Source organism: Medicago sativa, chromosome 2 (genome assembly GCF_051527215.1).
Source record: "Medicago sativa cultivar Bolivia chromosome 2, Bolivia_mono, whole genome shotgun sequence".
In the NCBI taxonomy this organism is placed as follows: domain Eukaryota; kingdom Viridiplantae; phylum Streptophyta; class Magnoliopsida; order Fabales; family Fabaceae; genus Medicago; species Medicago sativa.
In genome coordinates, this window is record NC_140750.1 from 48,794,554 (window position 1) to 48,809,280 (window position 14,727).

Consider the following 14,727-nt stretch of genomic DNA (forward strand, 5'->3'; position numbering starts at 1 on the left):
CATGAGACAAACACTCGCTCCATGATTATCCGTAAGAAGGTCTAACTTGAGTGTAGTATCGCGTGACAACTAAGACTCGAGACAACACTCGGTTTAGTCTCCGCACTACATCCTAGAAAATGGCCATGGATGGGTTTGGTTATCTATGGTTCATAGCATCATAGAACAATTAGAAGTAAAGTGCCTAAACGCGACAACACGCGCCGACAACATCACCCCCAAAATGCCTCAGCTATGTGGGATTGATCGCATAATCCAAAACACGAGGCAACCCCCGGAATGATTTGTCGATTATATCCCCCCTAAATCCTAAGTTCACTCAGCCCGGGTGTAGGACTTTTGATATTCTCACCCCACACGTTTGCAAGAATTTAAACATTTATTCACATAAGAAAGCAAAAAGAAGCAAGTAAAAGCAAAAGTGCAAGCGTGGAAATAAAGACTAGGCGTAACTCTCGAATCTCCCCAGCGAAGTCGCCAGCTGTTTTATCTTGGTTTTCGGGTGTCAAACATTGATTACGTTTGAACCTTTTTAACCGGTGATATCTTATTTTTTCTTGGGAAGGGAAAAAGTAAGCAAAACCCTTGAGAATCGAGGTCCGGGAGTTGTTTTCGCTACGGGAAGGTGTTAGGCACCCATAACGACTATAGTATCCTATAGGAACCGTCTTTGTTTTCTACGCGCGCGCTTTATTTTTAAATGCTATTTGAAAATGATATTTACACCTAAGAGTTTTCTAAGTGAAGAATTGGAGGGATAAGAAGATGTTTGAATTTTTATTTTATTTGAATTGAAGGAATATTGTCCTTGCCTACGTACCCTTTTAAGGGATCAAATGCACCGTAGTTCTCTTCCAAAAATGTTTTTGTTTTTGTTGGTTGATTTTAAGTTTGAAAATTGGAATTTTGAAGAATGGAGATTGAGAGGCCTTAAAGGCATGAGATTTTAAGAAAAAGTGAGGTTTGATTAGTTATTTTGAAAAAAGGTCAAGTATGATTAATTTTCATTGAAACTTGATTAAGAAAATAAAAGGGAAAATCAATGGGGTTTTGGACCCCAAGGTTTATTAAGAAAATCACTTGAGTTATGTTGTTCATGTTTTTTGGAAAAGAGAGTTTTTTTCTAAGTTTCAAAGTTCCTAGACATACATCTAAAGCGTTCAATCCTAAACATACATCTAAACATGCATATCCTAGCCATACATCTAAAATATCTATGTGATGTGTGTGCATGTGTCGGTGCTTGTGTCGGTGTACATCATTAGAGTCCATTGTCCTTTACATCATTGGCCTAGATACATTCTATGGTCTTGCAAGAATTGCATAAAGTAAAGTACAAAAATTCCTAAGTTTTTACATTCTAATTTTTGCATGAACTTTAAAGTGCAAGAAATAAAAGGGATGAGAATGTGAGATGGAAGATGAAATGCTCATGATGTATGAAACATGAAGTAGAGTGGTTAGTGAGAATAAGGCATAAAATGATAGAAAGATAGGCAAGGAAATACTAAACAAAGAATAGTAAAAATGACAAGAATAAAGTGTCAAAATGTAGTAAAAATTCACCATAACCTCTCAATAAGCACATGACCTATAATTCTCCTATCATAAGCAATTTTCAAAGACTTCATTGTATTATGAGTGTGAGAATTATAGGGCATATTCAAGTCAAGGATCATGACATATTTTTAGGTACACTTAGCACTTTATTTTCACATACACACATTTACATGACTTGTAAAACAAGAAACTAATTACACATATTCACATGCAGCAAGAAACACATACAAACAGTAGCTAAAACTTCACAAAATCATATGGTATAGGTCACAAATATTTATCAAGAAATTGGAACTAGAATCAAGCAAATTTTCACAGATTTTTTAATACAAAACATCACAAAATAGCAAGAAAATCATCACATTATTATTTCCAAGTTTTAATATGCAAAAATCATCACAAAAATATCACAAAACTATCAAGAAATGTATATGAAAATTTTTAGAATTTTTAAAGAATTTTAGACACAAGAACATATAAAACTTCACAAATTTTTAACAAAAATAGTAAACAATTAACAAGAAAATACCACACATTTTTTAATCAAGATTTAACACATAATAACATCACAAAAATATCAAGAAAATGATCAAGAACACATAGAAATATTTTTAGGAATTTTTATCATGCAAAATTAACATAGCAGGAGGTGTATATGGCAGTTCTCAACAAGGAAAGCAGGAAACAGGGGGGTTTGAAAAGCAAGCAGAAAGCACATAGCAAGCAAGCATTTGGGCTTGATCAAGCCTACTGGGTTTGGGTTACTGGAGCGGGTTTGGGTTAATGGAGTAGATCCATGGGTTAATGGAGCAGCTCCAAATGGAGTGGGTATAAAAGGATGATGTTGCTGTGTTTTCAACGTTCCTTTTTTCTTCTACCACTTAAAAAACATACAGTATGCTCCCATCTCTCTTTCACAAAAAAACAACGCCTCCTACACATGTTTCTTCTCCGGCGAGCTTAAGTTTTCCGGCACGGTGGCCGGTGGTGGCACCACCGTGCCGGAGCAACCAAACTACTCCGTTTTTGAAACAAACTACATATTTACACATCCTTTTTCTTCCTTATCTCAAATCCGAACTTAGTTTTTTCAAAGAATGCTCCAACGTTAATAGATCTAAGGATTTAAAACATACAAATTTGTCACCTCTTCTTCACAGATTCACCTCACTAATGGCTCGATCTGCTTCTTCTTCGGTTCGGCTCCAACTTCGGTTTCAAATTTGGACGAGATTCAGACTCCTGCTTGCATAATTGTTGTGCTTCAGTTCGGTTCCTCCTTCTTCACGATTTCGGTTGATGTTTTGATGCCTTCTCTTTACTTCAATCCGGTACTTCGAAGCTTGAAGATTCGGTTCGTTCTTGCTTGATTCCGGTTACGTTTTGGCCGGTTCGGTCTTGTATGGTAATGAACGGCTTGTTGCTTCAACGTTGTTGTTGCTGAGTCTGAAAAAACGAGCTAGTGATGAAAGATAAACAGTGGTAATGTAATGGTTTATGCGATTATTCTTTGAAATCAAAGGAAAAGGTTGCTGGAAATTTTCTGTTGATGAGTGTTTTTAATGGATCTGGAAAATGTCAGTGATATTCATGCTTGTTCTTGAGGATTTTGAGTGTTTGATTTTCAAATTGAGGAAATATAAGAGAATTAGGGTTTGTGATGTAATTGGGAGGTTATGGAGGTTGTTATGGTGGTTTTGGAGGTTGAAGGTGGTGGTTGAAGGTGGTTATGGTGGAGATGTGGTGGTTATGGAGGTTGTTGAAGCTTTTGGCTATGGTGGAAGTTAGTTAGAGGAGAGAGAAAGTTGTTAGAAGAGAGGGAAAATTGAGAGAAAATAATTATGAACTTTTGGGATTTTTTTGTGGAGTTTTTGTGGAATGATTAGTTAATTGACCTTGACCATGACTCATCTATTTATAGGTGATGAATGGGATTGATGGACCAATGAAACAATGCCATGTGGACTGGACTTGTAACTAACTTTGACCTGCAAAAATAACAAACTACAAAGGACCAAAATGCAAATAACAAGACTTTTGAGGACTAAAATGCAATTAAAACTAAAATTGATTAAAAAAGTAAATTGAAAATTAACGTAAAGTGAAACGATTAAAAAATGACAAAACGGACTAAAATGAACCAATTACTTAAATGAGGTACTTTAAAGTAACCTCTCTCTGTCGAAATTTCGTGTGAAATGACCAAAATGCCCCTGGGGACTAAAACGACTCAAAACGACTCAAATGCAATTTTAAAATGGTTTTTGACATGGAATTAAAACAAGAGTTTATGCAAGCAAAATTGAAAGACTCAGAGACAATTTTTTAAGGATTAAACAGTGTTTTAACACAGAAAAAGACTAAAATGCCCCTAGGGGCTAAATTGACTCAAAATGACTTCAAATGCAATTTTTGAAATGGATTTTGACATAGAATTGAAATGAAGACTTATTCAAACCAATTGAAAAGACTCAAACAATTTTTAAAGGACTAAAATGAGTTTGGATACAGGAAATGCCTAAAATACCCTTTTTCATGAATTTTTGCAAATAACATTGAAATAAAATGCAGAGAATTATGCAATTGATCAGAGACAAATTCAAATGACTTAAAAGGCAAGAGAACATAGACAAAAACATAATTGGAAAGATTTTTGAAACCAAATTGAGAGATAAAACAGAGTAAAATGTCCGTGTAAACAATAGCAAATTGGCAATTCTTCAAAAGTAATAGACATATATCAAAGATGAAAGAAAATTTTGAACAAGTATTTTTAGGTCCAAAATTAGGGTATAACATACAAGAACATTGACTAGATATCAGATTGTTTGATCACACAGAGGTTTGCAAGCTCCGATTAAGACCATTCTGATACCTTTTCAATGTCTGATAAGATTAACAGTTAAGCGCATATTTTTGATTTTTTAATTCATAAAATGCAAAAAATAAATTAGGTTATGTTAGGCTCAACGTTCAAAATTACTATATCCTTTCTCCCCCTTTTGTCATCAACAAAAAGTAACAAACTTTTTTAACAAAACAAAGAAAAACTTGTAAAATCATGATAAAAAAAAGATGCAATCTGATAAGGATAAACATTCTTTATTAATCAGGGAAATTACAATCTAAAAAATAGAAAGACATGATGGTGAGAAAAACACGAGAAGGGGGTTGAATTGTGTTAGTTTTTTCTTGTTCTCAACTAAGTCCAAAGTTCATCTTCTGATAGAGTTCAGAACCTGAAGCAATGTTCAGAGTTAAGTGCAGCTGATATAAAGAGTTAGAGAGAGAGAGAGAGAGAGAGAGAGAGAGAGAGAGAGAGAGAGAAGAGAAAGACACAAATCAACTTATCATGGTTCTTCCACAATCTGGAGTAGTCCAGTCCCCTTGTCACTTACAAGAGATTTTTCACTATAATCATACAAGATTACAATTGGTCAAGCACACAAGCAAGCGACTTTCTATACTCAAGCACACAAGCAAGAGACTTCTAAGAAACAAAGATTTCAAAGAATATTGTTTGGTTGAACACTTGATATACAATCATAGGTGTTCACAAAATACAAAGTTCAGACTCTAGACATAAGAATTTCTAAGATATGAAAGTTAATAAGAAATTCTAAGTGTTTGATGTGTAATGATTTTAATAGAGTAATGACACTTGTAAAATGTTGAAGAGTCTTATAGTTTCTTCATGTCTTCAATCTTTTATATAAAAGTTGAAAAGAGATGTTGAAGAGTGCCATCACATCAATAGAGTCATTTGAGAAGCATGATCAATCATCATTGATTTGGTTAATGTCCTATGAAGGAATGATTTTGAATCCTTTCCTTGATAAAGAATTAACTGTTCTTTTCTAATGAAGAAACAACTGTTGTAATACCCTAAACCCTCAAAGCAATAAATCACGAAAATAATACAATTATTCAAAGAGTTTAGATGCTACATATTCAATTAATCCAAAACATGCATAATTGATTTTTCAAAACTCGTAGCGGAATAACATCATAACATCTCATCAACAAATAATAAAATCTCCAAAACCCGACAATGCGACAATCACATTATTATATTATATGACCCCTCCATCATATGATATTCCCACCAAAAACCCACCATTGCATTATCAAACATTTACATCCACACAATCAATAAGTTATGAACATCCAAAGAGTCATCATCATATTCAATAGTTACCTGAAAAAGAATCAAGTCCTCCAGCCAAAGCCTCTAGCTGATCCAGTTTGTCAACATCGTCAAGAATCAAAAGAATCTTCTTTCTACATAGCCTTTCCTTAATGATTGGAATTACCTCACTAACACCTCCTAACTTAATATCCAATCTAACTGTTTTTAAAAGGAGTTCCTCTTCGAGATGTTTCAAGTTATTCGAAGTTGAATTCACTCTTACATCTTCTAGGAAACATAAACCATCAAATTGATCAGCAATGAAATTATAAATTGCTTTTTCAAGTGTTGATTTACCTAAGCCTCCAGTACCATAAAGTCCTACCATGAGGACTCCATCATCAGATCTTTCATCAAGAAGCGATTTCACTTGTTGTACTCGAGACTGCAATCTAACAGGGTAATTGGCAACATGTAAGGGCTTACGACTGATCTTGTTGGAGATGTATTTGACTATCTCTCCAATCAACTTGTATTCATATCTATTCATGTGCAATAAGATAAGTTAGTATGTAACAACATCACAATCACATCCATGTACTCATAATACATTATACATTTCTAACTATTTCGACATATAAATAACTAATACTTGTTTAAGAACGTATATAAAAAAAGTATTTCCCGTTTAACCATTTAAGATGAGATTATTGTGAAATTGAAATTAAAGAAATAAAATATAAAAGGGAAAAATAGGATTTAAGTAAAGTTGGGTAGCCAGGAGTACTATCAGCCGGACAAGTTAGCAGCCTGACTCAGAGCCACTCTCCATCGCTGCAACCTCTCAATGTTTTTCTTATCATTTGGAACCTCTTTTCATGCTCAGCCAATGCTTCACGATAACTACCTTTACGATGTCGCACAATAGTAGGTTCCACACCAAGGAAAACAGGCAGAACGAGGCGACCCTTTGTCTTGTAGCAATGAATGATGTGAACAATTTCATCCAAACAAAATGTAGAAGAAGCGTAGTTGATAGAAAACACAGGAATAAAAATCCTAGACTCTTCAATGGCCTTGAGAAGTGATGGTGTGATTTCATCTCCTCTTTGAAGATCATTGTCATCAATGAAGGTATGGATTCCCTTGTCAATAAGAACCTTGTAGAGATTGCCGGTAAAACCGTACCAAGTGTCACTTCCTCTGAAACTGAGGAACACTTGGTAAGTGAATGAAGAGGAAAATGAAGAGGAAGAGGAAGAGGAAGGTGATTGCATGGTCATGAGAATTGAGAGAAATTAGATGAAAAAAGAGATTAAAATAGAGTTTGAGTAAGTTTTTGTGGTATGTGATGTGGAGTCTGTAATATGTGTGAGAAAACTTATGACAGAAATGGTATGTGAAACTTCATGGCCACTTCCTATAGCCGTGTGGACCAATCATTGTACTACCACCTTTTCTTCTTGCTAATTGCTTATTGAGTGTGTGTCTAGATCTATTTTAAAAAAATCTACAAGACTTTTTACAAGTTTTAGTTTTGAACTGCTTTTATTCTTCTACTGCATGTAATTTGTCACTGTGTTACCTAATTAATCAGTGTTAAATAACCTGAAATTAAAATAAATGCAAGCTATGCCATTCAAACAACTAATCAAAGACAGCAATGCATATATAAAAAAGTTCTGATCATAGTATTTTCATTTTGAAAAATTAATGTTACTGTAGGTTTTTACGTTAAATGGTTAATTAGCAATCCAATTGTACTAATATAACAATGTCTGATTAGGTGATGATATTTAGAAATCAAACAGCTTGATATCCATGTTACACTTGTCAGCTATTTTTCACTGTTTTTTGGTTCTACACTTTTACCTAGTGGGAAACTTCCTTCCCATTTCCTATCTTCTGTAAAGTAACATTTCATCCCTTCTTCCATGTAATTTCTTTAAAGCAATGTGAATGTCTTAAAGAAGAAAAAGAAGAAAAGGGTAAAAATGTATGTCTCCTTATATTGGGTAGAATGCTATAACCTATAGGTAGATTTTTCAATAAGTTGAATGCTGAAACTATAGCATCATTTTTAACACACTTCTGTAAATTTTTCATTAAGTTTTAATGATAAATAATTAGTGTTATAGAACCCAACTTAAAAAATGGATAAAAGTAAACAATAAAAAATGTATATTTTTCATCCACAAATCTCTACTTGCATTGATTTTTAGGTAACTATTGTCACTTTGTTACGTTTATCTAGAAAAAAAATAATCGTCTCACAACCCACATTTTGCATAAAAGACGACATAGAACCACATCATGTTAACCAACATATCAAACACCCAAAAATTATCATTTCATTCTTATTTCATCATATCATCATGTTTCTAAAACCAATTGCAAGTTATCCAATCAAGAAAACTCATTTTGATAAAGTTCGTCTATTTTCACAAAAACCATCTTTTTCCAAATAGTTCACCGAAAACAAGACATTCATGCTCAAACACATCAACAAAGTATGTTCATACTTCACATATCATCACAGTAGTTCATACATCAAATCATAGCTTGATTCTGTTCAAATCCAAAGATTCACTAAGTACGTCTCAATTTCTCACTTTTCAAAAGAAATTCATTTTCAAAGTAATACTAAGTTTAAAGCTCATATAAACCTTTCATAAACATTCTAAACTCATTGTTATATAAAACAAATCATAGTCCCATCATTTCATTTGATAAAATCAAGTTTTGGAAAATTCTATGTTCTTGACATTTTCAACTAAGTTTCATTTCAATTCATAAAAATCATCTCAATCTAATCCATTTGATGTTCCAATAGGTTTCTAAGTGAAAACAACAATCAAACACATCAAAAGAAACATTTAGAGATGTGCGGAAACGGCCACAACTGCCTGGGACCCCCGAAATCATGGGTTTTATCCTGGGCAACTCGCCATGGCAAGCTACAACTCGCCAGGTGTGCTCACTAGAATAAGGGAACCCAAATTTTGGGTTCCTCTCTGGAACTCACTCAAAATTTTCATAAAACCCCGATTTTGCTCCCTTTTGACCCAAATCCTTTTCCCAAACTTTTCTGTTAGTTAACATACATCAAAAGGTAATCAAAACACTCACAAACATGAATTCATAACCTCATTTCATCACAATTTCAACGTCAAACTCATTTTTCACCAAAAACTCATATTTTCACAATTTCATCCAAACTTCTCAAACAACTACAACAATTCAAACTCCAACAACATACAAACATATATAATCATATATCAAGTGAATTTAGACATGTTTGAACAACAATCACTCACAAATTCATGGTTTACACTTAATTGAGAGAAAATCGCCAAAACAACTTATTTCAAACATCAACTGTGAACTTGAACATATAAACACATTAATTCCATAAAATTCAACATACCCATAACTACACATAAGTTAGGAGCACGAAAATCAACATCAAAAGTCACAAAAATCATAATTCATACAAAAGCACTTATGACCCATAAGTAGAAAATGAGATTATAGCTTATTAGATGAAGTAGAACTACCCCCTTTACCTCAAGGCTTCAACTCCACTAGCTATGGCTTCACTCTCCCCCTCTAGCTCCTAATCTCTAGATTTCCTCTTCTCCAAGTTCTTCCTCTTCTCTTCTTCTCTTTATCTTCCCACTTTCTCTCCCTAGCCTCTCTAACTTTTGTTATGAGTTGAAATGTTTCTAACCCTAATTTTCCTTCATGAGTTAAGTATATATACTACTCTCCAATGGGCTAGGTTTATAATATTCACAAATCACAATGGGCCTAACACTCTTACTAACATATTCTAAAAAGTTACTACTCATTACCTCGCTAAAATAGTTACCTCAACGCACTAGTAACTTAGTAAAAATAACTATTCTCACTAAAACACTAAAAATAACATTCCCAATAAAATCATTAATTTACGCTTACTCACCAAATGACCAAAATACCATTAGCCTCCAAAACGACTGAAATACCCTTCTAAGCCAAAAATCCACTAATCCCAAATTAAATGCATTGACAAGCAATTAATCACACACAAACACATAAAATAATTAAATAAAATAATTCTTGCTAAAAACGGCCTGTTACAACTTTAGCTTCGTACAATGCACATGAGAATTTTGGAGGTAGTGGTCGTACACTCTGTCCTTTAATGAAAGTGACATCCATTGACCTTCTGACACTTCCAGAACAATTGTGCTTGATCTTCAGAACTATCATAGCTTAACATCCAATGCTTCTGCTCCTTTGTTCTTTAGCTATCCAGAGTCTGGCTTCCAGAGTCTGAGGTCCAGCTTCTGGGTGATCTTCACTGTCTGACTGCTTCCAGAGTCTAGGTAGTCATCAAAGTCTGACTTCTTCAGATTCTGACTTGCAACTTAGCTTATCTTGAAAATTCTTTGCTCTAAATTTGTTCTTTCAGATTCAATACTTTAATAAGACATTGTATAATTTTTGTCTATTGTCCTGCACACTTGAGCATATATTAGCATATCCAATTGATCTTTTAATACCTTGTTATCATCAAAACTTAAGAGTTTTCTTTTTAAGGAATAAAAACTTAAGAGTTATTGTTTAAACTTATTTTGTACCAACAAGACAAAACTAGCAAACAATAAACAAAACAAGCAAGCAAAAAAACTTAATACTGAAACTAAATCATAGACTTTGAACTCATCATCAGGATGCCCACAAATCTTCAATCTCAGTCCTATTTCCTCTTTTGCTAGAGTAGTTTGAAAATGCAGCTCTTACTTCCGCTTCATCATCCTAGCAAGAAGAGTGAAGCCAGAGACCTTCACCACCTTGAATCGGGTATTGGAAATCACCCAAATCCAGCAATCAAGGATTCTTTAAAGTAGCATAAGCAACCATCATTAGGTATAAAGGTAATAATCTTCTTCCCATTTTTGATGAGTTGAAATCTAGTGCCCTTATGAATAGCAGAGTTGGTCTGCTTAGCTTTGATATCAGTCATGGTGATATCAATTCTCATGATGGATGGTATTATCTTCAACCTTTGATCTACATGCACATACTTCACTTGTTTTGTTATATAGACCCAACCGTCTTTCAGAAAAAGTTGTGTTTTTTGCCTCATTTAGAGCTGTAGAGATTTTATCCATCTTTACGTTGCAAACATAGATGTAGAGATTTTCATCCATCTTTGCGTTGCAAACAAAATCCTCATATCACACTCTTCCATAATGAATATTTTGATTAATTTCAGTTCTTCTCCAAGAACTGTTATTGTTTTTCCATTGAGACCGCAAATTCTTTCCCAGATACCTAAGAGTTCATCATTTTGGACTTCAGTTTCACTAAGAGTTCTTTGAAGACGAGGTTGTTTATCAGAAAACATTTTGAAAGATGAAGTGAAAAGTTTTTAGAAAGAAAACTATTTATAAATAAATCACTAAACTTTTCATCTTCAGGTGGTTTCCGAAAATTGTAAAGACAAAATATTAATGATATTAGGGGGCACGAGGATATAGTAAGTAGAGCTTAATCATCATTTCCTACAAGTTATAACCCAACAGTCACATGCCACCACGTCAGAAACTTACTCAGAGAAGTAATACGTAGGTGGATCGGTACAATAATGGACTTTTTCACTTCTGTGCATTGTCAGAGTCTAGATTATCCAACTTCTACATCACTCCTAAATTTGTTTCAGGTTATGCTACTTGTCTTAGACACTCATAGAGGTTTTGAGAAAGTGGTTTTTGAATCTTCTTCAGATTAGGTGTTATCACTCAGAGGCAAACATCATTCTGAGATAAAGTTCAAATTCACGTTCTTTTTTAATAAAATTAAACCTTTCAACACACAAGGGTTTTGTAAATATATCAGCCCATTGATAATCAGTTTCAATGAATTGCATATCTATAGCACCTTTTTGAATATAATCTCTGATGAAATGATGTTTTATCTCTCTGTGCTTGGATCTTGGGTGAAGAATTGGATTCTGTTATGGACCAGTCAAAAGACCAATCACACGTTGACACGTGGCATAACTTACACCGCCTTAAGGCTCCATGCCCGAAGGAACATGCCAACTCAAGTGCACCACGCCACAAAGGAGAGCGCCCCCACGGGAGAATCGCCCTACACGTGTCCTCTTACCGTCCCTAATCACACACCATATAACTCGAAGACGATTATCGTCAACGCTCGCCTATATAAGGGTGAACTTGCTTCACCATTAAGGTATGATTCGCTTTTCACAACACTTTCTACACACTCTTTCTTAGTTCCATTACTAACTTGAGCATCAGAGTGCTAGTGTGCCTGCATGCAACTTCTGTTCCGTCGCAAGGATTCATCGTCGTTGTACCGAAAGCCTTTTCTACCACCGTTGTCACTCATCCGTCCTCGCCAGACAGATCATTTGGTGCTAGAAAGATGGGATTGTTTGCTAACCGCCACGATCCAATGATCCTTCCTCGTAACCATTTTATGTTACACGCTACTCCGCCGTAACCATTTTCAGTTACACGTTCCTCCACGGCAACAGGTGAGAGTTACTACTCGTTTCTCCAAAATAATGGCCAGAACTCGTAGGAGAGCCACAACAAGATGCTCCTCCACCGCACAAGAATCACGTCCTGTGATTCAAATCCTCCAAGATCAAACGATTTCGATTCTCGAACTGGTGAGTCCTAAAGGAAACGACACAATCCTCAATGCTACTACTGACACTCGTACTACCTCCGCGATGAACACATTAGATCTTCCTCCAACTCCTCCATGTATTGAGGATGTTCCGGCGCCTCGGCCGTTTCATCGGCCGTAGGAGACGAACATAATCCTCACAAACCTAGTGAACCGGCTCCAACAACAAAATAATAGACTCGAACATGTGTAGAAGAATCATGAAATATTTCCGACGGAAGTCTCTATGCAAATCAAAGAGGCTCAACAAAACAAACGCCACGCAACACCGACGACAATAGATGATGTCGCCTCCATCGCGGCGAACTGTGAAAATGGTGGCAAGAAGCCTCCTGATGATTTAGACGGAGGGAGTATCAATCCATCTCCTTGTCATTCTCGTCGTGATAAGCCTTTAGATCGTTACGAAGGGAGGAATTCTCACCCGCGCCAAAGCCGCTGAAAGATGGAGGATTATTCACCGAAGCACCACCATAGGAGTTGTCGCAACTGACCTTTCAACAGGAAGGTAGTAGAATACCCTATTCCCCGTGTTTTTGCAAAGACGCCAAAGTTGGAGACTTATGACGACACCACAGACTCAAACGAACACGTGGAACACCTACATACTGTCCTCGATTACCACCAGGCGCGGTGAAATGAAAATTGTTTTTTTGACACTGAAAGGCGCCACCATGACTTGGTACAATCAAAATTTATAAAAGCCCAATATCAAATAATCTTCAAATTACATTGTTAAAGTCTTTTTATTTTATTTTATTTACACAAGGTAAACCTAAAACTGCTAATATTAGAGAAGGTCAACATATATTAAACGAAAAAACAAACATATATGATCATATAATATACATTTAATTTACAAATAAATAAACATATTTTCACCTCTTTGATGTATTATTCTACAAATACATTTTTCATCTCTGGACTGGGAAAGCCCAGATAAGGGACGAAGCGCCCTAGGCTAGGGCCAGCTCGCCCTCCGTATAAGGCATATGGTCCAATACGCCCCATTCCGTGCCACCATTTACGGCACCGCCTAAGAGTCTTCTGGAAGCTATCTAGAGCTTGCGGAACACGCTCCAAAACCCTAACCATAGAGAATTCAACGCCAAAATAAAAGGAAATGCAGACCCATATCTGACTATAAATACTAACCTTGAGAGCTCACTCAAGGCATGACCTAAATAGACAATAACCCTAGTTTCATAGAATCGTACTTCTGCAAGTACATTTGGCGCCCACCGTGGGGCCTCGATAAAACTGACCTAGGCCGCACAACCAACCTTCAAAATCATTCAGCCATCTCCCAAAAAGATGTCTGAGCAGGAACAAAACACCTAAGAAGCTGTGACAGCATTATGAACTCAAGTCAAATAGCTGCAACAACAAAACGAGGCTCTGCACGCCTCCATGAACACCATCCAACAACACCGCAACGATCGCAAGGTGGATCTATAAGGGCAAAATGATCATCCAGATCCCCAACCCTTTTCCTTTAAGATCTAGAATGCTCCCATACCAGAGAACTTCAACCAGCCCATGCTGTCTTCCTTCGATGGCAAGAGCGATCCGGTGGAACACATCACCGCCTTCAACACTCATATGGTGCTCTCAGGGGTTTCCGATTCCATGAATGTAAGCTCCTGTCCACCACCCTAAAAGACGCCGCCCTAAGGTGGTATATGAACCTTTCATGATTCTCGGTGGTTGGTAACCAGGACATGACGCGTAAGCTTATCCATCAGTTCGCCGCCAGCAAGCACCATAAGGTTTCCTCCAACAGTCTCTTCAACATCCGTTAAGGACCCAATGAATCCCTGCGAGAGTACTTGGCCCGCTTCAATGACGTAACCATCAAGGTCACCAACCCAAATCAGGAGCTGTTCGTCGGCGCTTTCCAAAACGGCCACAGAGCAGGCCAATTCAATGAATCCCTGGCGCAGAAACCGGCAGATTCTTTGGAGGAGATCATGTCAAGAGCTGAATGCTACTCAAAGGTGAAGAAAGTAAGGCAGAGAAGAAGGAAAGAGATGTCAGGGAATGAAGTTAGGGCGGGGAGAAAAAAAGGGTACTACCCATCTGCCAACAAAGACCGGGGGACATTCAAGAAAGCTGATTGTCGTCAAGAGGGTTACCGCCGTGACAATCCCCATGATAGTTACACTCCCCTCAATGCCAAGAGGGAGCAAATCTTCCAAGAAGCGTACCATTCCAAAATCCTGAGGGACCCCTTTCAGCCGCAGTCCAAGATTTTGGGCGGGGACATAGACGCTTATTGTAAGTATCACAGGATGAAGGGGAAGACAACTGACGACTGAATTCACCTAAAG

General features: G+C 36.3%; 1 protein-coding gene and 1 pseudogene across 1 annotated transcript; both read right to left on the minus strand.

Annotated features, from left to right (window-relative positions):
- Positions 1-5,747: 5,747 nt before the first annotated feature.
- Positions 5,748-6,239, minus strand: LOC146947107 (disease resistance protein Roq1-like). The gene has a single exon (XM_085748379.1). It carries the CDS (start codon positions 6,237-6,239, stop codon positions 5,748-5,750), a length of 492 nt encoding a protein of 163 aa, XP_085604505.1.
- Positions 6,240-6,396: 157 nt separating this feature from the next.
- LOC146947108 (toll/interleukin-1 receptor-like protein pseudogene) lies at positions 6,397-6,972 on the minus strand (annotated as a pseudogene).
- Positions 6,973-14,727: the final 7,755 nt, after the last annotated feature.

Excerpts from the sequence above, each read along its gene's own strand:
- LOC146947107 (XM_085748379.1), bottom strand. The coding sequence starts at position 6,239 with ATGAATAGATATGAATACAAGTTGATTGGAGAGATAGTCAAATACATC.